Below are 23846 nucleotides of genomic sequence, written 5' to 3'. Positions count from 1 at the left end.
CAGAGGTTACATAGCAGTTTACGGTAGCCTCAGGTCCCACAGCTTCAGCTACTGAACCCTCCTTGTCCTTCAGGCAAGATGATAACCCCAGTCAGGCATCCTGGGAAATCAGCGGAAGCCAGCCTCTTCCCTTGTAAGGACAACTGCACCTTATCGGTCAGCACCGCTAAAGCTCGCATGTGCCACACACCCCCTCTACAGTTGGCTCCGTCTTCTTTGTATTCTGTGATGAAAGACCCCCCCCCTCCAAGGCTCTGATAAACAAGGCCAAGGGGCTTTCTGAGCATTGCTAACAAGACAGAGCACCCCAGAGTAAGTAGATTGCTGTCCTTGGGAACCAGGGGTGTGTGTGTGGGGGGGTGCGCAGCAGGGATTGTTCTGGGACACCAGCAATTCCCTCTCCCCTTTTTTTGTCTTTTTGAGACAAGTTCTTGTTAGGTAGCCCAGGCTGGCCTCTAACTTAGTCTCTGGCATGAGAGAGGCTAAATCCAGCTTGGGAATCCCTTTTCACAGTTGAGGGAGCTGCACTTACCTTCATCCTGTGACCTACCGTCCTCTGTTTCTCCTCTCACTCAGCAGTCCCTTCTGGGAATATGACCCCCAGGCTCTTCTCAAAACCCCCATTTTAAACCTTCCTAAGTGTCCTCAACCATCCCATCCAAGGATCCTTAACACTTTACCAATACCCTAAACTTAATGCCAGAAAGTTCCTTCTGCTTCCTAGGCGGGGAGGGGAGGTGCCTTTACCTAGCCTTCTCCACGGTGGGCAAAGCTGGTCTGGTCTCCCGTGATAGGCAGACAGGGAGGTAGCTTTCTCTTTTATACTGTCAGTTCCCTACCCCTCCTGCGTCCCCACACAGCTGCTCAGAAATGTGACACTCCCCCGTCTATTTCAAGCTCTCTCAAGGCTCAGGGACACTAGCCTCTGCCCAATGTGACCTGGGCCAACGTTCTTCCCATGATAATGAGAGCTGAACACAGAAGGAAGATGCCCTGGGGATGTTGAGGAGACAAGATAGCATCCTCCTCACCAGACTGTACCTCCAGGCGTCTCCATTCATTTTTTCATTATTATTATTATTATTATTATTATTATTACTTTTTTTGACAATGTCCAGGCTGGCCTCGAACTTAAATTGATCCTTTTGCCTCTGCCTCCCTCCTGACTGATGAGATTATAGGCATGTGCCACCATCTCAAGCTCTGTTCTGTTCCAAGGAGCCTAGGTTCCAGCTGGATCCCTGACCCACCATGTGACCTGGAAGGACTCTCTGCCTCTCTCAGGATTCCTGGCCCAGATTTGATTCCACTTCTTGGACCTCGTTGGGGCTCCAGGTGCTGGGGTGTAAGAAATTCCCCAAGCCAGAGGCTGTCCCCACACAGTATTTGCTGTCCATGCAACTGCCAGTACTTGAAGCTTCCAGAGGGAGGAAGGGTGGGGTAGGTAGGTAGGCAAGGCTGTTAATGCTTTCTCTCCACTTCCCAACCCAGCCTACCCACCACAGGGACACAGTCCGATTTCCTCTTTAGTCAGGAAGAAGGAATGGAGAACACAGGCTTTTAGGCGAAGGAAACTTTATTTGGCTGACAATCCGAAGCGGTGAAGGGATGGTGGATTGTGTAAACTTAGGAGCTGGACCAGAGAGGCCCTTGGCAGGTTTCACCAGTCATGCTTACCCTAGCCCCAGCAGGTGGCATCTCTTAAGCCCTGATGTTCAGAACATACGCCATGCACCTTCTCATAAACTGGCCCCTTCTCCCATTACCTCCAATTGGGCATCTGAAATTCAGAACTAGGATATTTTATAGTCAAGCCCAACAGAGGCGTGAGAGAGAGCTGTGTTTACAAACATAGGGTCACCTGAACCTGAGAGGTCCAGAAGGCAGCTAGCGCTTCCTTCTACCCTTCCCTACAGACCAGGGTAGGGAGACAGAGGCTTAAGAGTAGGGGAGGAAGTGGGGGTAGGGGGGGGGTCTTTGATGCTGGTGCACGTGACCCAACGTGTATGGTATGCAAATTGTATGCAAATAAGACAGCTTTGGCGACTTTACATGATGCACAAGGAGCGACCCTCGCGGGGTTCCGTGGCCTGGTGGTCGGGTGCCCTGGCCCTGGCCGGGTCCCAGGTCCACCGGAGAAAGGGCCAAGTCTCACAAGTCCCTCCTTCAGCCTTGACCTAGCTCTGATCTTACAGAAAGAACCTGTCATCCAAGGGAAGGAGAGTTTTGCCCCTCAACCACTCAAGGATTCTGCCAGTCCAGCTCCCACGCCCCTGTCTGTTGTTGGGAAGACAGGTGTCGGGTTACCAGTCCAGGGGCTATAGTTAGCCGCGGGGACTTTGTTCGGCAGTCCGGGATCTGCGCAGCGCCTGCCGGCACTTCAGGCCTAGTCTGCGGCAAAAAGGATCCGAGCCCTAGGCCGCTCTCGGCCTCCGCCACCTCCAGGTAGGTCCTGGTCCCCGCCCCGCCCCTCTCCAGGCGGAGCCATGTAACTGCTCCACCTATACCATCGCAAAGAAGTCCTGGAGAGCCTGGGTGAGGGGCATCTAGTAGTTATAGACTAGGGCTTGGGATGGGAACAGTAAAATCCGAAGCCCTGCCTATCCTTAGACTTGTCCTTGTCCCCGCCCCACATCACTTCTGAATTCCAGTCCTTGATTAAGGACCCTCTCAGGGTGCAGGAGGAAGGTCCTGGAGCCCATCCAAGCCAGCACCCAGTCTCTGCTGGCCTCATCATTATCTGGATCCTGCCATCCCAGGACTCCTCCAATGATGATTCTGGAGGATCTGCTGATGGTCCTCAGTTGCCTCGGCCTGCACACCCTTTGGAAGGTAACTCTCGGAACTATCCTTTGCCAACAAGGGTCAGACGCTGAGAAGGTGGTGGCAGAGGAACCATCAGGGAAACCCTCCTAGAAGACTCTTCCCTTCATCCAGGCCTCTTCTCGGGAAGTTCTATACCATTAGGGAGGCCAAGTGCCTCATCTCTCTCCCAGAGCTCCACCTCCCTGATCCCCAGCTCCCTGTGTGATTCTCTCTGGGCTACCCTCCACAGGGGTTGGCTTCATCTTTCTCCTTCCCATTTCTCTTCTCACAGCACAGGCAAATCCCTGTACCCACCAGTGTGCTGCTGTAGACTCTGGCAGACCCTGAAAAACCGGGCTTCATGCCCCACCCCCAGCACACTCTGCCACTAAGGTTAAGCTGGGGACAATAAACTCCCACCCACCCATCTTGAGTTTAGAATAACATCTTCTAAAGCAGGAGAGCATGCAGGAATCTCAGAGCTGACAGTGATGTACACTGAATAGCTGAGGAGAATGGGGACCAGGGCAGGGACCAGACACAGGCCGCAGTTTATTGCCTGCATACCTACGATCAGAGCCAGGAAAGGCTGGAACCAGCCAGACTTGGCCCTGGAAAGATGAGATGGCACCCTTTAGGCTGTGCCACAATGATCTTTATGTTCTCCTCAGAATAACCCTGTGAGGTTGGAAGTGCCCTTAATTCGTAGGAGAATGTGGAATCCAGGAAAGCCCTGACCTAAGCCTTGCTCAAGATCCCACAGCTAGCAGGTGGTATTTCAACTCCTGTCTGTCTGACTCCACTGCCTGTGTTATTGGTGCCTCTTTGGGATCTCGCCGCTTGCTTGCATCAGCTGTTTGGGCATAGAAACGAAAACCTGTGATTCTGAACTGATCTGCCACCAGGACCCTTGGCCAGTGTCCCAAACTTACACTCTTGCCTATGTGGTGCCACCCTTCCTTATGTCCACAGGTCCAAGCTGTTCCTATCCTGCCCCTGAGCCTAGTTCCAGACGCCTTCGATGATGCCTATGTGGGTTGCTCCGAGGAGATGGAGGAGAAAGCAGGCCTGCTGCTAAAGGAGGAGATGGCACGCCATGCCCTGCTGCGGGAATCCTGGGAAGCAGCCCAAGAGGCCTGGGAACACCGGCGGCACACACTCACTGTCCCTCCTGGCTTCCAAGCCCAACACGGAATAGCAATTATGGTGTACACCAACTCGTCCAACACCTTGTACTGGGAGCTGAACCAGGCTGTGCGGACAGGGGGTGGCTCCAGGGAGCTCTACATGAGGCGCTTCCCCTTCAAGGCCCTGCATTTCTACCTGACCCGGGCCCTGCAGCTGCTTCGGGGAACCCAAGGCTGCAATAGGGAAGATGGGGAGGTGGTGTTCCGAGGCGTGGGCAGCCTCCACTTTGAACCCAAGAGGCTGGGGGACTCTGTCCGATTAGGACAGTTTGCCTCTAGCTCTCTGGATGAAACAGTGGCTCGCGGGTTTGGTAATGCCACTTTCTTCAATCTAAGGACTTGTTTTGGGGCTCTTATCCAGGCTTTGTCTGTCTTCCCTGAAGAGCGTGAGGTGCTGATACCCCCGCATGAAGTCTTCTTGGTCACTGGGTTCTTCCAGGATGGAGCCCAGAGCATAGTAACTCTCTGGAGTTATAATCAGACCTGCAGCCACTTTAACTGCGCCTATTTGGGTGGTGAGCGATGCATGGGCGACAGAGAATGGCAGGGTGGGTGAAAGCCAGCATGTCCTGACCCAGGCCCCAGAGACTTCAGGAGACTCGCTTCGTTAGCGAGACTGAGGTTCTGCCAGGTCCTGTGACCTGTGGACATTCGAGATCTGTGGATATTCTCAGATGACTGTCTTCTCAAAAGGGTAGATCAAGGAACCGAGTGAAGGAGGCCAGTCTCAGTAGGCCCTGGTTTGATGGGGCTAACAGGACTGGACTGTGCCAAGTCCAGTAAGGAGGCAGGAAGAGAATGGAAAAGTGATATGGTGTGGGTGGGAGCAGGGATGAACAGGCCATCAGGCGACCTCAGGAAGAAGCTGAAGGGAAGTGAGTAGTCTGCTTTGAGGTGAAGGAGAAGACAGACTGAAAGGGGCATGGCCAGAGGCAAGACATTTGGGACGAGAATCGCCTCAGGGCCTTACTATGCTATCTGTTGCAGGGGAGAAGAGGCACGGCTGTGTGTCCTCAACAGGTACGTCACCCTCTGGCCTGCTCTGTGGGCTGTTCAGCTCTCCTGGCCCCGCTGCCTACCTTACCTTCCTTTCTTCTTTCTCCAGCAGTAGGGCAGCCAGAGTCATCCTCCACAGAGGCCTTGGCTCTGCAATCAGGGAAGTCGCTGCTCTTGGCCCCTGGGGAGTTGCAGCTCTCGAGAGCTGGACCCTGAAAGCCTCTTGGAGTCTTGGGAACTGATGACTTTTCTATGAAGACGGGGCTTTGAGTGGCCTCAAGAAGCAAGAGTGTGGTTCTGGTTCTAGTCCAATGGGCTATCTCTCCAACCAGGGTTGGAGACCTGAGGCCATGGCAGGGTTGAGGGAATCCCACTATGTGGTGGGGACTTCCTAGGACATGTAAGGTCAAGACTGGATGGCTACTCAATTAAACGGAGTTGTGGTATAGCGACATGGGCTTTTATGACTGGTTTATTTCACAGGGTCATTTGTCCTTGGCAAGCTTGAAAGTCAGGGGCTGAAAACTAACTTCCCGATCCTCTTGGTCAAACACTTTAACCTCTGCTCCTGGAGCTTTTGAACAGCCAGAGGGGCCTCACAGCTACCTTTAAGGCAGAACAGATGGACTGGGCTTCCAGTCCTGTTGGTCTATGAAAAATGCAAGGCCAAGGAGGGCACCACCTCCAGATTTCCCAGGCCTCTCCAATCCAGGCCCCCTCACTTTCAGACCTCCTGCTGCCCTGGTCTCTTATCTCCCAGGCCTCCAGCCTCCTAGGCCAGAACTCTTTCCACTAAAGACCTAAGGAACCCCAAAGTAGGATTCCAAACCCTAGAACCCAAAGCAAGCTGTTTCTGCCCTTCTCACACGGGGTTCGTTTTAGAGGGAAGTAAAAGAAGAGATCTTAGGACATCAAAAGATGGGGATTGCTACCTGACTACTTCCACAGCCGAAATTTTACTGAGGCAGAGAAACACCATGGTCTTCTACTATGAGACCCTTGCTCTACCCAAGAAGGCTGCTGCACTCAGTGACAGGAGAGACCCTTCTGTTGTATTAGGACTCACCCTTGGTCTCCAGGCCTTCCTCTAGGGGCAGGTCCCCTGCCCCCTCTGCTTCTTGCTCCCTGTGCACCAGCACATGAGCAGGGGAGGAGCAGCTGGGCTCTCCAGATGCTGGAGCCTCAGCCTCTCCTATGGCATCAAGGCCAGCTTCTAAAGAGACCTCGGTCTCCACAATCCCTGGCATGGTCAGCTCTGCTGGTGTCTCAGGGGTCGGGGGGCCCAGATTCTGGAAGCTGTTGCGCACTCGGGTGATGTAGCGACTGAGGATGCTAGCACCGTCGGGAGGCCGCGGTGTCCCGCCTGCCGCCAGAGTCTTCTGCACACTGGCTACCTCGCTTTGCAGTCGAGACACGGTCTTGGTCAGCTCTGTCAGTCTGGTGCCCAGGTCTGAGATAAATCAGGACAGAGAGGTCTTTCAGAAGGTGAGCCTGTCAGCACCTCTTCTGTCTGCCCCCACCCGGCCCTACTGAACCCAGGACACCCTGTCTGGATCCTAAGGAAGGGCTGGAAGGACTGAGGGGTCAGGAGGGTAGAAAAGCTGTGCAGGTGAGTGTGAGCATTGATGAAGGACAGCAGCAAAGAAGGAAAGCCTTGGCTGGGCTGGGTGCAGGCCTGTGATCCCATCTAGTTGGGAGACTGAGGAAGGAAGATGAAGAGTTCAAAGCCAGCCTAGGCTTCAAAGTGAGTCCAAGACCAGTCTAGGAAACTCAGTAAGACAGGAAGGGAGAGGGGGAGCAGGGCAGAGGAGAAGAGGCAGGGGGAGGAGGAAAAGGGAAGATGGAATATCTGAGCACAAACGGGTTGAACGAGGGAATGAGAACGTAACATGTAAATAAAGGCAGAGTGACTGAGTCAACGAGCTGGCTGGCAAGTGGTGGCTTTCACGGGCAGAAAGGATGGGATTGAATCCTAACGCAACTGAGTCAGGAGGTTTGTCTGGGTGTGGGGCCCTCCTCCCAGGACAGCCATGGACAGCAATGGGGAAGGATTAGAGGTGAGAGAGAACTCGACCTTTCCTGCGCGCCTCCTCAAATTCGCGCCGGGCGGTCTCTATGTAGCGCTGCACCAGAGCCTTGATAACCCGGAGGCGGTAGGATCCACGCTCTCCTTCCCCAGGCCCTGCGCTTGCCCCAGGGTTGGTCTGCAATGGAAGACACAGTGAATTCTCCACTTCCTTCAACGTCTCTCTTGACTAAGAATAAAGGAGAAAGGCAAAATCTATGCAACGCATATCCTATGGCGCAGTCCTGGGGGGCAGACGGAGCCAACTAGGCGAGGCAGACTGTGGGAGGAGAGGGTGTCCAGCGTGTGTGGTGAAGGCCAAGGTGGGAGTAGGGTGGGAAGGCAGCAACGGCCCAAATTAAAGCTCTCACGCCCTGGGATTACGGTGCTGATGGTGGAGGTAGGCGAGTCCCTTGGATGCCCAGCTGCCTCTTTCTGCCCTGTCAACCTGCTTATCTTCAGGAGGCTTTTTCCAGCCATATGCTGTTTAAATCACCCAAGCATGTCTTAGTGTCTGGCTGTCCGGAACTCAGGCTTGGGATGGAGGGGGCATGGAATCATGTTTAGGCTGCAGGATGTGGGACTGGAAATGCAGGGCCCAGCCAGAGCAGGAAGATGAAAATGGAGGCTGTGTGTGGGAGTGGAAACTGGGAGCAGGCTCTCTGGGGACATATCAATGGCTTAGGTAGTACAGAGGCTGAGAAGGTACTCACAAAGGTTGGGATGGGGGGGTAGTCCGACTTCTTGGCTTTGCAGCAGGAGGAGCAACAGCAAACGAACCAGAAAATCCTCCTGAGAGATTACCATGGTGAAAAGAAGTTAGTCAGGGACAGGGCCTGGGAAAGCGGAGCAGGAGCTGGGTGGTGTACAGGGGCAAGAGCGAGGCCATCACCTGACAAGGTAGAAGGCAGCCTTCGGGGAGGGCAGGATGTTGAAGGGCACAGGCAGCGTCAAGCCTTCTCGGAAGTAGGACAGGTAGAGCTTGGAGCGAGCAAACTTCCACTCCACATCAGCATCGTCCTGGGGACCATGAGGCAGGAGGCCATGCGAGGTCCATGCTGGCACTGGCCCCCTTGCTCACTCACTCTGCCTCTCTTTTATCTTCCCATTCCCTATTCTCCAGTGTGCCCACCACTTTCTTCTTGTTGTTATTCCTACCCCCACTGATCACCCACATTTTCCTGGAATGCTTCCCCTTCCTCATTCTCTTTCTCTAATTTCCGGATGCTGCTCAGTCTGTTCTCCAGTCTGCAAACTCAACCCAGCCACTGCCTTCTTGTGTTCCCACTCACTCTTCTACAATGCCTCCAAATGGCCACCACCACTATAACAAGAAAAAGTGTAAAGATGCTAGACCTGGTTCCCGGCGATAGCAACGGTAGTACTGAGACCCTTGTGCAGACAGAGTTTGTCCAAACCATCAAACAGTAGTGGGAGCAGAGCACGTACCCAGGGGTCTTGGCACCCTGCTCCTCCCTATCGCTCCCTCCCTCCTCCCTGGCCAGCCTGGAGGTTACCAGGTGAATTGGGTTACCCACCTCAATTTTCTGGAAGGAGTTGGTGATCATGGCAATGAGCATGTTGAGCAACACAATGACCATGACAATGGTGAAAATGCCGTACAGGGCTCGGCCCACGAACTCAGGCACCAGGAACTGGGGCATGTCCACCACTTTGTGCTCTTCCATGCCGAACATGGTCCAGAATAGAAACTGGAACGTTTCATTGAAACTGGCATGGTGGGGGCACGCAAAGGACAGGAAAGTAGGGTAGGGCTGGGAGAGAAGCCTGGGTTCCACCCAGACACACTCCCCTCCCCCGAAGACTTAGCCAAAGGTGTTCTGTGTCCATGAAGCCTTTTGGGCTATCCTTACAAACATTTGCCATTTTATAGCATCAACCTTTATTTAAAAATTTGTTTTATTTTGGGGATTTAGCTCAGTGGTAGAGCACTTGCCTAGCAAGCGCAAGGCCCTGGGTTCGGTCCTCATCTCTGAAAAAAATTATTTTATTTTGTATATGCATATTTTATTTTGCGTGTGTGTGTGTGTGTGTGTGTGTGTGTGTGTGTGTGTGTGTGTGTGTATGGAAGTGCACTGTGTATATACAAGAGGCCACAGAGGTCAGAAGAAGCAGTGGATCCCTGGAACTGGTAAAGTATATAAGTTTGAAAGATATCAAAAGATAGTATTTAGTTGATAATACAAGTTAGGATAGAAAGTGAATTAGGCACAACATTTTGGACTTATATATACTTTTTCTTATATTAGTTATAACCTTCTTGTATTATTTTAGACAAAAAGGGGGAAATGTAGTGATATATTCTGTACCCTAATAAATTTGCCTGAAGATCAGAGAGACAAAGGAACAAGCCACCTTTTACCTTGAGGACTCCTCAGCCAGAACAGCTTTCCTCAGCAGAAAGACTTTAGTTCCTGTCTCCTCACGCCTTATATACCTTTCTCTGTGCACGAGCGCACACACATCATTTCCTGTCTCAACTTTCCTAGTGCTGGGATTAAAGGTATGTGACTTCTGAGTACTGGCATTAAAGGTGTGTGCCACCACTGCCTGGCTCTGTTTCCTCTCCTAAACTGAGTCAATTTCATGTAGCCCATGTTGGTTAAATTCTAGATGTTGGTTAAAGCGGTGCTGCTCATGGCTGGCCTGTGGTGGCCAGCTGGAGGAGCATGCTGGGGGAAGAATCACAAGCCATGGTTACCTTTCTAGAGCTTTATTGAGGGGGGGGGGAGAGAGAGAGAAAGGGACAAAGAGAGGGGGGTGGACAGAGAGAGGAGGGGACAGAGAGAGAGAGAGACCTCGTGGAGGGGAGAGGGGAGAGAGAAGGGGGAAGCGAGGAAGGGTGAAGGGAGGAAGGGGCACAGAGAGGGCCCGCCCGCTTTTTAGGCTGGCCTGTGTCCCAGGATTATGACATAATTAAGGACAAAAATCTTACAGTCCAGGGTGGCTTTGAACTCACAGAGATCCAGACAGATCTCTGCCTCCCAAGTGCTAGCATTTAAGGTGTGTGCCACCACTGCCTGGCTTCTATGTTTAATCCAATGGCTTGTTTTGTTTTCTGATCTTCAGGCTAATTTATTAGGGTACACAATATAGCACCACAAACTGGAGTTACAGATAGTCTGGTGCTGGGAACCAACCCTGAGTCCTCTGTGAGAGCAAGAAGGCCCTTCACTGCTGAGCCACCTCTCCAGCCCCTCCCCTTTATTCTTTTGGTCAGCCAGTATTTACTGAATGAAGAGTAGTGATGGAGTACTAAGGACACAGTGGAGTATAAGAAGCAGAATCCTGTCTTCAAGGCCCTCGTGGTCTGGGGAGGGTAAAGGTGAGGGTAAGATGGGAAGAAGAGAGAGCGGCGTGCGAGAGGCTGTTGGGGACCACACAGATACAGGGCCTAACTGGGTAGAACTAAAGACTCCACCACAGCCTTCCAACCACAGGGATCTATGAAGGGGCTGGGGTGGCGGCGGGGACGACACCCGAATTACATTTGGAAAGACCATGTTGGTTGCTGCGACTGCAAAGCAGAGGGCTAAAAGATGAAGACATGAAGACAAGTTCCTGGGTGGGAGAGGGTGTGTGGTGTGGAGCAGAGGCAGCAGCCCCAGTGACTCCTCTTCCAGGAAGCCCTTCCGATCTGCTTTTCCCACTGACCCCCAGCAGAATGTGCTCATCAAGCGTTCACCGTCCTGCCCACACTACCCTGCCCTTAGCATTTCATGGGGAAGCATCTCACTCCCTGCATCTGTCTTTGGTTACTCTGCCCTCCACATGGCACCAGGGAGATCTTCCTAAATACGACCAATTCTGCTACACCTCTACTCACTAACTTTCAATACTCCTGGCTACCCTCAGCCATATGCCTACCATTTACCTCACCTGAGAGCTGCCCAAACACTTGGTTTTCTTTATTGGGGTTCTGCCTGCATGTGTGTCTGTGTGAAGGTGTTGGATCCCTTGGATCTGGAGTTACAGACAGTTGTGAGCTGCCATGTGGGTGCTGGGAATTGAACTTGGGTCCTTTGGAAGAGGAGCTCTTAATTGCTGAGTCATTTCTCCAGCCCCTCCCCCCAGTCAAAATGCTTTTTTTTATATAAATATATTTATTATGTACACAGTGTTCTGCCTGCATGTATGTCTGCACACCAGAAGAGGGCATCAGATCTCATTACAGATGGCTGTGAGCCACCATGTGGTTGCTGGGAATTGAACTCAGGACCTCTGGAAGAGAGCAGCCAGTTCTCTTAACCTCTGAGCCATCTCTCCAGCACCCCCAGTCAAAATACTTCTAAAAATGGTTTACATTTACTTATTTTTACTGTTTCTGTGTGTGCATGTTCGTGCATGTATTTGAGCATGCTCTGAGGATGCCACAGCACAGGTATGGACGTCAGACAACTTTTGGAAGTCAGTTCTTTCCCTTCACCATGTGGTTCCTGGGGCTCCAACTGAGGTCACCAGGCTTGTCATCAAGCTCCTTCACCTACTGAGCCATCTCATCGGCTCTTTCTTTCTTTTGGAACACAGTCTTATGCAGCTTGAGCTAGCCTCGAACTTGTTAAACAGCAGAGGATGACCTTGAACTTGTGATCCCCCGGCCTCCACTTCCAGCACTGGGATTATAGGCATGCACCACCATGTACAGCTAGGAGCAAGTACTTTAGAAGGATGCAAGATAAGAAATGTCAAACAATTGATAGATGTGGAAAGTCACTATCTCAAAAGGACCACTGTAGAGACTGATTCAGGTAAGAATCATCTGCGGCTGGGTAGGGTGGTACATGCCTAGAATTCCAGCACTTGGGGTGAAGACAGAGCAATCAGGAGTTCAAGATCATCCTCAGTTACACATCGGGTCCAAGGCTAGCCTGGGCTACTTGAGAACCTATCTCAAATCCCACTGACCCTCAAGATCATCCATGGATATTAAATCCAGTGGGCACAAACTGTAATCAGTCTAGCTGTAGTATGTCAGAACACCTCTGTTAGTAAAAGGCTTCTCTGTTGCCTTTACAATGGAGAGGCGTTCTTGACTGCGGGCCAAAGCCACACCACGCTCTCCTAATGTGAAGCAATGGAAAGTGCTTGTTGGCCAGGTCTAGTTCTTATCCAAACTCTTTCCATTAATTAATTGAATGTGTTTGTGTGTGAGACTGGGTGAGTTTATGTGCACCGTGTGTGTGCAGGGTCCATAAGGGCTAGAAGAGTGTTGGATCCCCTGGAACTAACTTCACAAGTAGTTGTGAGCCAGTACTGGGAACTAAACCCAGGTCCCCAGCATTTTCTCTCTCTCTCTCTCTCTCTCTCTCTCTCTCTCTCTCTCTTGGTTTTTTGAGACAGGGTTTTTCTGTGCAACAGTCTTGGCTGTCTTGGAACTCGCTTTGTAGGCCAGGCTGACCTTGAACTCACTGAGATCTGCCTGCCTCTGCCTCCCAAGTGCTGAGATTAAAGGTGTACACCACCACCACCACCACCACCACCACCACCACCTCTTGAACCTCTGATCCTCTTGCCTCAATCTCCTAATTGCTGGGATCCCAAGTATGTGCCACCATGCCCAGTTATTATATAGTGCTGGGACAAACCCAGGACTTCATGCATGCAAGGCAAGCATTCCACCAACTGAGCTGCTTCCTCAGCTCCTACACATGGGGTTTTTAATAGGGTCACAGGTAAATTTGAACAAGGGCTGCACGGTAAGCAATTTTATAAAATCGATACTAAAGTTTTTGGTAAGATAGTGGTTTGTGATCACGTTCCTAGGAGACATCTCAAACTATTTGGGACTAATATGTCGGGACATTTACAACTTTTAAGTATTGCAGGTAGGGGGTGGTGGCACACACCTTTAATCCAGCATGGGGGTTGGCAGAGAGTAGGCAGATCTCTGTTGAGGCCAACCTGGTCTACACAGCAAGCTGTAGGACAGCCATAGCTACATAGTAAAATCCTGTTTCAAAAGCAGACAAGCAGAAAGTGTTGCAAGAGGAAAAAGAAACAACAAACAGAAACAGATCAAGCAAGTGGTAGCAAAACAATGAGCAGAGACGGGTGTGAAGGGCGTGGTGCCCAGGGGAGGGCGTGGTGCCCAGTGAAGAAGGGTGAGGGTGCACAGTGAAGGGTGTGGGTGCCCAGTGAAGAAGGGTGAGGGTGCCCAGTGGAGGGCGTGGTGCCCAGTGAAGAAGGGTGAGGGTGCCCAGTGAAGGGTGTGGATGCCCAATGAAGAAGGGTGTGGGTGCCCAGTGAAGAAGGGTGAGGGTGCCCAGTGAAGAAGGGTGAGGGTGCCCAGTGAAGAAGGGTGAGGGTGCCCAGTGAAGGGTGTGGATGCCCAGTGAAGAAGGGTGTGGGTGCCCAGTGAAGGGTATGGGTGCCCAGTGAAGAAGGGTGTGGGTGCCCAGTGAAGGGTATGGGTGCCCAGTGAAGAAGGGCGTGGGTGCCCAGTGAAGAAGGGTGTGGGTGCCCAGTGAAGAAGGATGAGGGTGCCCAGTGAAGAAGGGTATGGGTACCCAGTGAAGAAGGGTGTGGGTACCCAGTGAAGAAGGGTGTGGGTGCCCAGTGAAGGGTGTGGGTACCCAGTGAAGGGTGAGGGTGCCCAGTGAAGAAGGGTGTGGGTACCCAGTGAAGGGTATGGGTGCCCAGTGAAGAAGGGTGTGGGTGCCCAGTGAAGGGTGTGGATGCCCAGTGAAGGGCATGGGTGAATCTCTCCCTTTAATATTTTCATAAGATTGGCATTTTTCAAATAGAAGGGTTGGAAACAGGTGAATGTGTAATCAAGTAAATTAGTAACCATCAGAGTGACTCAATGTGGCCTTGGGCAAGTAAGAGAGTTAGCTGAGTGAACCAAAGGGAAGAAGAAAGATATCCGTCCCCCAGCCTCAGCGTACTTGCCCAGCTGCTCGGTCTCCTGGTACGGCACATAGATGTTGTTGAGGCCACAGAGGAAGGCAGTCAGGATGATCATGAGGATGAACATGAACCTGGTGGAGAGCAGGACGTGGAAGGATCAGAGCAGGTCCCCACCCTACAAGTCAGGCCCTGGGAAACGGAATCGGAAGGAGACATTGGCCTTCCCAACTCTTCATTTATTTTATTTTTTGCCTTCTGACTTCAGTTTCCAAGAAGAAGGAAGAAAGAGAGGCACAGAGTCGTTCTAGCGGATCATAAACAGACACCAAGGGCTCTTTCTGCTATTGGTTGCCTTGCAGTTGTGGCGAGGGCAGGACGAGGAGAGCACGTTTACAGTTACATTCTGCCTCTAGATTCCAGGATCAGAGATCCGTGGAGCTCACAGTCTTGTGAGAGGAACACGGGTCAAGAACTCCCATGCCCCCCACAGAGCTAAGGGATTTCAGAAGACCCAGTCTGTGGGGGAGGAGCCACAGGCAGGGAGAGCACAGGAAGAGTACGCACCGGATCATGTCGTCGATCATCCTGCCAATGGAAATCTGCAGAGTGCCCAGTGACTCGTGAGCTGGCAGGATATATGCCAGTCGGGTAAAGCTCAGCATGCTGGTGACGGCAAAGAGCACCTCGGCCAAGAACTGGGGGTCCTCTGTGCGCCACTCACTCCGCTCTGTGCAGGGTAGGATGGGCAGTGGCTGAGAGTCAAGAAACGCCCCCACCCCACCCACACGCCCCAGTGCCTTGGGACTCCCTGCTGGGCTGGCGGGACTGTGATGTCAATCACTATCATTATCAGCTGAACTGATTCAGAATCTCCTAGGAGACACACCTTTAGCTATCTCTGTCAAGGTATTTCCAGAAGGGTTTTCCTGAGGAGGGAATGTGACTGGGTTCTTGGACTGACTATAAAGAGAAAAAGGAGGAATGGAGCTAAGCACCAGCACCATCTTCCTGCTTCCTGACTATGGACACAATGTGACCAGCTACATCAGCACCCACCATGTCTTCCTCACCAGGATGTGCTGTTTCTCATCGAACTGCGGAACCAAAATAAACTCTTCCTGTCTTAAGCTGCTTTTTGTTCTTTTTGTTTTGTTTTGTTTTTGTTTTTGTTTTTTTGTTTTTTGTTTTTTCAAGGTAGGGTTTCTCTGTGTAGCCTTGGCTGTCCTGGAACTCACTCTGCAGATCAGGTTGGCCTCACACTCAGATCCCCCTGCCTCTCCCGAGTGCTGGAATTAAAGGCGTGTGTCACCACCGCCTGGCTATTTGCTGGGCATTTCATCACAGCAAAGAGAAAGGTAATGCTCCTCACCAGCAGTGGTGAAATAGCGGCAGGCGGTGCTGTCTGAGGCTTCCTGGCAGTGCATGTAGGCAAGCCCCGCCAGGAGGAGGCGCAGGGCAAAGGATGCCAAGTATAGGGAGAGGATGACCACATCCAGGAAGTTCCACCAGTCCAGGAGATAGCTGCGCAAGCCCTCGATCCACACCTCCTTACACTCAAACCACAGGAAGCCTGGAAGGAGAGAGGGCTCAGGAGAGGAGGGGGCGGGCTCTCCTCCTTCCAGGACACAGCCAGCTGGTAGTGCGGGGCATTGATGAGGAACCGTTTAACCCATCCAAGTGCAAAGAGACCCAGGAAAAACAAGGACTCCCGCACTGCTGCAGACTGATGTCAGGACTGATGGACCTGCTCGAGGAAGCTAGGCACGTGCCATTCAGAGAGCAAGCAGCATGGGGTGGGGGTGGGCCGCTGTTCTTCCTGGTCCCCACCAAATCATCGTAGGCAAATATTTAAGGACTCCTTTTGATTTTATTTTTTAATTTAAACATTTAAGTGTGTGTGTGTGTGTGTGTGTGTGTGTAGGTCAGAGGACAATTTGTGGGAGCTGGTTCTCTCTTTCCACCAGGTTCGTCTCTGGTACTGACTCAGGCTGTCAGGCTTGGCACCAAGTGCTTTTGTTCACGGAACCATCTTAACCACTCACCCTTTTGAGACTCAGTCTCACTATGTAGCCCTGATTGGCTTTGACTTTGCTAACCTCTTGCCTTAGCTTCCTGAGTGTTGGGATTACAGTTGTGTACCACAGCACCCAACTCTGTTTTTTAGGTTTTTTGTTTGTTTGTTTGTTTGTTTTGTTTTGTTTTTTAAGACAGGTAGTTTTGGTGCCTGTCCTGGATCTTGCTCTGTAGACCAGGCTGGCCTCGAACTCACAGAGAGCCTCCTGGCTCTGCTTCACCAGTGCTGGGATTAAAGGCGTGCACCACCACCGCCTGGCCACTCAGCTCTATTTTAAGACCTTGATTTGAAGGGACTCTAAATTATCAGCCTGCTCAGTGTGGCCAAGTCTCAGTGGGCCCTGTGCAGTGGGCCATCTGCCATGGGGATCTTGGTAGCTAGCCACAAGTAAAGGGCTTTCTCATACATACCTGTGACCCAAATCATGTGTAGCGAAGTCTCCCAGACACTCTGGCTGCGGCCCTTGAAGGTGCTCAGCTGAGTCTCCATGACTAGGGACTCTCCCAGCAAGAAGATAAGGAACCAAAGATAGGAAGCCGAGTGCAGCAGGAACTTCAGTACTGGGATCTTCAGCAGGCGGCCCAGCTTTGGGGGAGACAGGAAAGCATGGCTGTCAGAGGTCTGTGGTCACTTGGCCCTGTAGCCCTCTGGACTGCTTGGCCCCCATGTGAGCCTGCACCTTCCAGATTCACCCACTCGTCTAGGCAAGTACTAAGAAGAATGTGGTGTGCACCAGGCTCTGTATTTTCTGTTTTCTCCCTCACAACCATGTGAGGTAAGTGTTGTTACTGCCTCCCCCACCCTTTTTTGGGGGAGGAGGATCCCACAGGAAAAGTTCAAACTCATCATTACTATTTATTTACTATTCTAAACCTGTTCCTCTGACCTCAGGGAAACACTGGGTCACCCGGTCAGGGCCTGAGTGGCACCTCTCCACTCATTCTCTTACCACACTCTGGCAGTTTTTGTAATGCCTGTCCCTGCCCCCTAGTCCACCTGTATAGTCCCAGCGGAGAGCTTGCTTCCGGCACACAAAGCAAGGTATCACTCGTCTTACTTATTCTGCGTACCCGGGACTTGGGCGCCAGCCAGTAGCCAATGCAGAGGAAGGGCATGGTGAGGAAAATAAGAAAGGCAACGAAGAGCTTCCAGACGGTGGTGCTTCCACGCCAGCCAGCCAGGTTCCCACACCAGATGGAAGACAGAACTTGCTGGCAGATGGGGTGTGCTACAAACTAGGTAGAGAGGGTCGAGAAGGCCAAAGGGGCCAGCTGGATGCAGAGCCCTTACTTCCTGCCACAGAGGCTGAACCATCATTTCGTCCCCATGCCAGCCCACCCAGAAGAGAGGGGCTTCACCCACCACATGACCATGGGCAAGTGCCTTCACAGGCCTTGGTGTGGGGGATCTGAATGTGAAGATGTTCCGAGACTCTTCACACCCACATTCTTGAATCGAAGTCAGGCAGGGGTGTGTAGAACTTAGACCCCAAGTCCCAGAATTCCCAGTGTTCCCTGCCTCAGCAGGTATATGTAACGTAAGTCTAGGTGAATGATCTTGTGGAGGGTAGGGGCATGGAATATGGGTCTCCTGTCATGAGGACCAGTTCAGTGGAGACGGCACACAGGAAAGCTCTGGTAATGTGCCTAGTGGGTCAGGATATCTTCATGTGGATGAGAGTGAGGAGTCAGGGGCTGAGGGAGGCTGGACAGAGACCCTGTCTTTAGCATGTCTGCTGGGTAAGAAATCTAATGAGAGCCAGGAAAAAAAATCACCAGCCATTTAACCCCTTGCTATATAGGTGAGGTGCTGTAAGTCTGGGCCAAAGTTACTCATCAGGCCAGAGGCAACACTAAGTCTGTGTGAGACCTGAGTGGGGGATCCTAGTGGTGACTCGTTCTCCAAAGGGACGGGGTGGGGGTGCTAGTGCTCAGGCTGAAAGTAACCAGGAAGGGATGGGAAACTTCCCCTCTTGCTGGTAAGGGCTCATATGGAAGGGTACTCAGAATCAAAGTCTCAGAAAGTCCCGAAGATCGAAAGTCATTGTAGAAGGCTGAAGCGGGATCTGCCCCAGAAAGGGCAGGACAAGGGACCAGGGTAGGGAGGGCAGGCTGTAGGCCCAGCTGACCTGCTTCTGGTTGTAGTTGACAGCCAACCGCAATCTTGCCAGGTTGGGGATGCCCTCCTCAAAGGCCTGGCCCAGGCCCTCAGCCTCAGGCTCGGTCTCACTATCCTCACCCATGTCATTGAGTACTGCAGTGACCTCACTCTGATTCCGGCACATGCCCAGCAGTTCAAAGCCATAGTCTTGGCAGAGCGACTCCAGGGCAATGTACTGAGGCTGTAAGAAAAGAGGTCTGTGTGTGCCATCAGATCAATCCGTCCCCGCCCCCCACAAACAGTAGGACCATGCCACTTCCGTCTGATGTCACGGGGTCATCTATTTCTTTCTTCTCTGCTACTCATCCGTCCTTCTAGGTCGCTCTGCTTATCTGATGCTATTTCTACCTCGTCACTCAGTCATTTCAACCCAAACCTACCAACTTTGCCATCCCCTGGACTTCTCCAAAGCCTGATTCCTGTCCCTCTCTGACTCTGACTCCCCATACCATCTGTAAACATTGCTATTGTTGTGTGTGATGTGTGTGCGGGCACACATGCCATAGCACATATGCGGAGGTCAGGGCAACTCTGAAGAATTGGTTCTCTTTCCACCTTTTTTTTGTTTTGGTTTTTCGAGACAGGGTTTCTCTGTGTAGCTTTGCGCCTTTCCTGGAACTCACTCTGTAAACCAGGCTGGCCTTGAACTCACAAATATCCTTCTGGCTCTGTATCCCGAGCATTGGGATTAAAGGCGTGCACCACCACCACCCGGCTCTTTCCACTTTTGTCTGGGTCCTGGGGATTGAACTCAGATTGTCAGGCTTGCGCAGAAGCAGCAGAAGTTTTTGCCTGTGAACCATCTCTCTGCCCTCCCCTTACACTTCTCCTGTGCTCATTCTGTTCATCTTTTGAGCATCACCCTTATATGGAACCAGTGTTGGCAGATGGAGATACAGAAAAGAGTAAGCAGCTCTTGGCTCCTTATTTTCCATCCTACCTTGTTTTATTTGGGCTTTTTTCCTAGAGAGAGAGGATCTACGCCAGGCTTCGAAGGCTGAGGTTACCTCTAGCACTGCCCCTCAGCCAGGAAACTTTTTTTTTTTTAAACAGACCTCAGGTCTCTCCAACTGTAAAGTATGGGTGAGACCTCCTGCTCTGCCCATTCCACAGGCTACTAAGAGAAGGGAAAGTCCTCTGAAAGCACTGCTCCTTCTTGGTGGGGACCTTTTCATCCTTCTGGATTTCTGGCCTCATCTTGTTCTAGGCCTTCATAATATCCTCATAGGCTTCCCTACCTAATGGCAGTCTTGAGGATGGGAACCTAGTCTGGCTTGGCACACAGGGATGCCAATGACTCAGTGATGGATAAATGGATGGTGCAGCGCCAGGCCCTGGACCAGATACGCTGCTTTATGGTCCTTTGGTCCATCCCAGGTCCTCATACTTTTGTGTGTGTGTGTGTGTGTGTGTGTGTGTGTGTGTGTGTTTCATTGAAATAGGATCTCATGTATTCCAGGCTGGCCTCCAACTTGCCAAAGCTGATCTTGAATTCTGATCATTCTGTCTTTGCCTCCCAAGTGGTGGGATCACAGGCATGTCCACCGCATTAGTGCTGGGGACCAACTCTGGGCCTCATCCACAGTAGGCAGGCACTCTACCGACTGAGTCATGCCTCCAACTCCTCATTATATACCTTTTGTAGGAACTTCGGCTTACTTAACTCCTTCCTAAACAGCCTCTTCCCTTAAGAATCTTCCCGGAACACAAAAGCCACAGGTCACTCTTTTTCTGCTTTCTGTGCTTTGGAAGTCCCGTGAAGACCATCCACAGGGGCACTGAATGAAGTCCTGGGAGCATCTTGTCCCCTTTGCCCATCCATGATCACAAGCTCGAGAGCTCCAACACACAGCACTCCAGGTGAAAACACAGTAGGTACCTCAAAGGGACATGCTCTACTGAATGCCATGTCTCAGTCTGTTCAACTGTTTCTAATTTTCTCTCTAGAGTACCCCTAGAGTAGGAGCTATATTCCCTGCATAAGCCAAGTGCCCCTGGAGTGACTGCTGTCACCAGATTGAAAGCCTAGTTCAGAATGGAACTGTAGCTCTTAGAACAAGCGACCTCATCCTCTTTTGCCGCTTCTCACTTCTCAAACTTCCTAGAACACCCACCACAAAGCCCAATCCTGTCCCAGGGCAAGAACAGACACTGGGCACGGAGGGCAGGATGGAGTGAAGAGCAGGGAAAACAAACCTTAAACTCGGGCTCCTTTCGTGCAAGGCGCCTGAGCTCCCGGCTGAGCTGAAAGGCCGCCAGCATGGCATCCTCGCTGGCCAGTGACAGGTGAGCCCGGCTTGCGATGCCGCGGTAGGTGTTGATTCGGGATAATGAGAATTTTAGCAGGTCGTATCGGCGGGCATTGCTGCACTCAAGGCAGGCACAGGAAACTGGGTGGGGCCGAGCAATAGTGTGGCCCTGGTCCATGAGCAACTGGGCAATCTCATACAGGTCTTTCTGGCAGGCTAGTGTGAGTGGAGTGACCCCAGGGGCAAAGCGGGAGCCATCAATTGATGAGTCAAAGAAGGCTAGCGAGAAAGACTTGGTGTCTACTTTTCGACCCTTCTCCCGATCCAGCCGAGCTAGCAGGCGACGCACCACTGCTGGCTGGTTCGTGTCCACTGCCACTAGCAGGGCTTCGTGGATCTGGCGGAAGTCAAACTTGATGTTGGCCAGCAGCACATCAGTGATGGCCTCATGGCCCAGCCGGATGGCCAGGTTGAGGGCTTCCCTCCAGGAGCGGTCCTCAGACTCTTCCACGTTCCGCAGAGGCCCAGCACCTGAGGCGTCGCTGCCTGACTCCAGCAGCTGCTGCACGAGACCCAGCTGGCCCTCCTGGATGGCCCCCAGGAGTGTGGGTGGGAACTTGAGCTTTTTGTTCACAATCTCAGTCCAGTTGGGCTGCGTCTGGGTGGAGGAGGGGAGAGGAGGGTGCTCTTGAGTTCCCAAACCCCTTAGACTGGAGGCCTTCCTCACCTACCTTCTGGCCTCTAACCCTTTGCAATCAGCTATTACATCTTCCTTGTCCCAAACACGCAGATTCACGCTGGGAAAGTGCTGGAGTGTGTGTGTGTGGGGGGGGGGGGGCGGTTATCAGCTCACTTCCACTCTCATACAGACTAGAGAGGGCCCAGTGTTCGTTCCTTGGAGAGGTGATTAGAGCAGGTGGTCAGGGCCACACTAGGAGCCTAAGCCACACACAAGCACAATCTACCTAGAAGCCAGTTCCCAGCTTGTTGACTTCCTCTTCCAGCTGCTCATCTGAAGGGCAGGTCCAGACACGCCCACACGGAGGGTCTTTAAGCTGGGCTTTAAGCCCTTCCTCTATGAAGAGCACTCCTAGTAGGCTCCTAAAGTGTTCCCCCCACCTAGTGCTCACTTGCCTCCTATTCTCGGCCCGGTTTGGCCCGGCTCTTCTACCAGGCAGCCATCCTCTGCTCTTTTTTTCTTTCTTTCTTTCTTTTTTTTTTTCAGAGCTGAGGACCGAACCCAGGGCCTTGGGCTTGCTAGACAAGCGCTCTACCACTGAACTAAATCCCCAACCCCTGCTCTTCTTTTCTAGGCCCAGGCCCAGGGCTCCAGGGGTTCTCCCACCCACACAGCAGTACCCACTATGGGTCCGGCAGCTAGGCTGTCCCTGCATCCCTGTGGGCAGTGAGGCACTGGACTGGGGTGAGGTGAGGGGAGGGCAGCAAGGGTCTCTTACCGAGAGGGGATCCATGGCTGCAGCCTCCTTTGCGGGCAGGGGCTGAAGGCCTGAACTTCCGGCTGTCTCTCCCTTGACTGTGCCCAGCATCCTCTCACCCCCACTCAAAGCCCCACCCTGTGCCTCCCTTCTTCAGGACCAGCTGCTCTCTCTGCCCTGTACCCCGGGGATAGGGGAACTTGTGTTAGTACCACACGATGACATCTCCTGGGAAAAAGGGAAGAGCGCATAATTCTTCAAAGCAGAATTTGGACTACCACAGACCCAGGACCTCAGGGAGACACTGCAGCCCCACTACCTCATTGAACAGATGGGAATGGGATTTGCTCAAAGCTTCACAGCCAAGCCTAGAACCATCTATTCCTTAGAAAGGGGTCTCTCTGTCCCTCTGACAGCCCTATGAGCAGCTGTAGAGGACATTCCTGTTACTGAATGTCCATTTCAGACCCACAGTAAATAAAGTTATAGAGAAGTCAGCTGATTACAACTAGGGCAGACACCCGTGAAGGATACAGAAGGTCAAGGTCATAAAAAAACCTCAGTTTCATGCTCAAGACACTCGTCTTCCAGAGAACATCATGGGACTTTATTATTTCCAGGCCACATTTTCCTTCTGACCAAGCCTCAGTTTTCCTTTCAGGAAAATGGACATGAGTGATAAGTACCATTCACTGAGGGAAACACATTCTAGACAGTGGAGTGTCCTAAGGCCTTGGAGAGATCACCAATTCCACCAAAGAAGTTCCAAGGGGAAACTGTCCTTATGAGAATTGGGTACCATAGAGACAAAGCCTTGACAACCGGGAATGGCAAGCTGGGTCCAGAAGTGTCCTCAGGCAGGCAGAGTTCTGAGGTAATAGGTGAAGGGAGGGGAACCAACCCTTCTTAGCCACAAGAGACCCATCCCCCAGGTTCCAACATCAAGGGTCAACGGAACCTCACGGCTCAGGCTGGACAAACTTCCCCACACATGCTGGCATGTTCTTCTATTTCTCTTGCTGAGAACTGTAACCCACAAATAGGACACTGCACCCAGGATGGTGACGGAGAGCTCTCTGGGGAGGACACCCACAGCACAGACGGCGAGGAAGACGAGCAGGGAGAAGATGGCTGCGATGGGGAACTCTCTCCACAAGTGGCAGCATGCAAGGGAAGAGTCTCCACGCTGAAGGAGCCTAAGGAGGGAGAAGGAGATCAATAAAATGGGGCCTGTTCCCACCCGAGATGCCGGAGGAGGAGCTGCTGCCGCTAAGCAAATGCTCATGTGGGAAATCTCCCATGGCTGAGTACTCAAACTCAGGTCTTTAGAGTTGAGTCTCAGGTGCCGCCTCCCCAGAGAACGTTTCTGCCAGTACCCACAGCCCTCCTCCTATCTTCCTAAACGACTGCCTGGCCTTCAGGCCCCCACAGCAATAATACAGCTCACCTGTACAAATGGGACACTGCCCAGTCGCCTGGACACCTTCGTCATTTTTGGTCTGAGGTCGGTGCTGTTTCTGCCTTGCTCTTGCCGCGCGCCTCCTATCTGGCTGAGAACTTGAGTTGGACAACGGTCTGTGGGAAAGAACAGTCTAAGGCCAGCTAGCTGGGAGAGACCAAAGGCTGAAGGAACACAGAATCCAGACCAGTAGCATGTACTAGAGACTGGAAACGGCAACCCCGCCAGTCCTTGCTTTTCCACTTGCTAGGACAGACTGGAGGAAGGCAGTTAACCTTTGATCATCTGACAACAGGGCTTCTATCACTGGCCTCAGTTTTTAAAAGTTAATTAGTTTTGAGATGGGGTCTTAGTATACAGCCCTGCATGGTCCAGAACTTGCTATGTAGACCAGGCTTTCCCAGAACTCAGAGATGTGCCTATCTCTGCCTTCCAACACCCGGGATTAAAGTTATATGCCATCATGCCTGGCAGTTTTTTAATTTTAAAATTGAGATATTATGTACATATCATAAAATGAGCCTTTGGGAGTATAGATTAAGGATGCT

General features: G+C 52.1%; 2 protein-coding genes across 5 annotated transcripts in view; one reads left to right on the top strand and one right to left on the bottom strand.

The window, feature by feature from the left end:
* Window positions 1–2128: 2128 nt before the first annotated feature.
* Window positions 2129–5433, top strand: Art5 (ADP-ribosyltransferase 5). Its single transcript, XM_036187625.1, has 5 exons — window positions 2129–2445; window positions 2675–2832; window positions 3778–4507; window positions 4980–5012; window positions 5098–5433. Exons 2-5 carry the CDS (start codon window positions 2770–2772, stop codon window positions 5202–5204), a joined length of 933 nt encoding a protein of 310 aa, XP_036043518.1. The 5' UTR covers window positions 2129–2445; window positions 2675–2769; the 3' UTR covers window positions 5205–5433.
* LOC118583830 (short transient receptor potential channel 2) overlaps window positions 5140–23846 on the bottom strand; it is a 32916-nt gene continuing 14209 nt past the window's right edge. For 2 of the 4 annotated variants that reach the window (XM_036187559.1, XM_036187550.1), the window contains exons 9-10: window positions 23287–23414; window positions 21977–23035 (exon numbers count right to left, since the gene is read on the bottom strand). In XM_036187559.1, coding sequence (XP_036043452.1) covers window positions 22806–23035; window positions 23287–23414 — 358 coding nt within the window. In that variant the 3' untranslated portion in view covers window positions 21977–22805. Of the gene's footprint in view, window positions 6439–7062; window positions 7193–7766; window positions 7846–7945; window positions 8074–8591; window positions 8785–13958; window positions 14052–14484; window positions 14648–15289; window positions 15491–16404; window positions 16580–17064; window positions 17230–18122; window positions 18336–20350; window positions 21062–21860; window positions 23036–23286; window positions 23415–23846 lie in introns of those variants that run through there. The other 2 variants (XM_036187566.1, XM_036187543.1) reach the window with 2 other exon arrangements.

This window comes from Onychomys torridus, chromosome 1 (assembly GCF_903995425.1).
Source record: "Onychomys torridus chromosome 1, mOncTor1.1, whole genome shotgun sequence".
Lineage (NCBI taxonomy): Eukaryota > Metazoa > Chordata > Mammalia > Rodentia > Cricetidae > Onychomys > Onychomys torridus.
This window is presented reverse-complemented; position numbering and strand designations above follow the sequence as displayed.

Coding starts and splice junctions, on each gene's coding strand:
- Art5 (XM_036187625.1), top strand. CDS start 2,770: ATGATGATTCTGGAGGATCTGCTGATGGTCCTCAGTTGCCTCGGCCTG. Junction 2,833..3,777: donor GCCTGCACACCCTTTGGAAG/GTAACTCTCGGA, acceptor TTATGTCCACAG/GTCCAAGCTGTTCCTATCCT. Junction 5,013..5,097: donor CGGCTGTGTGTCCTCAACAG/GTACGTCACCCT, acceptor TTCTTTCTCCAG/CAGTAGGGCAGCCAGAGTCA.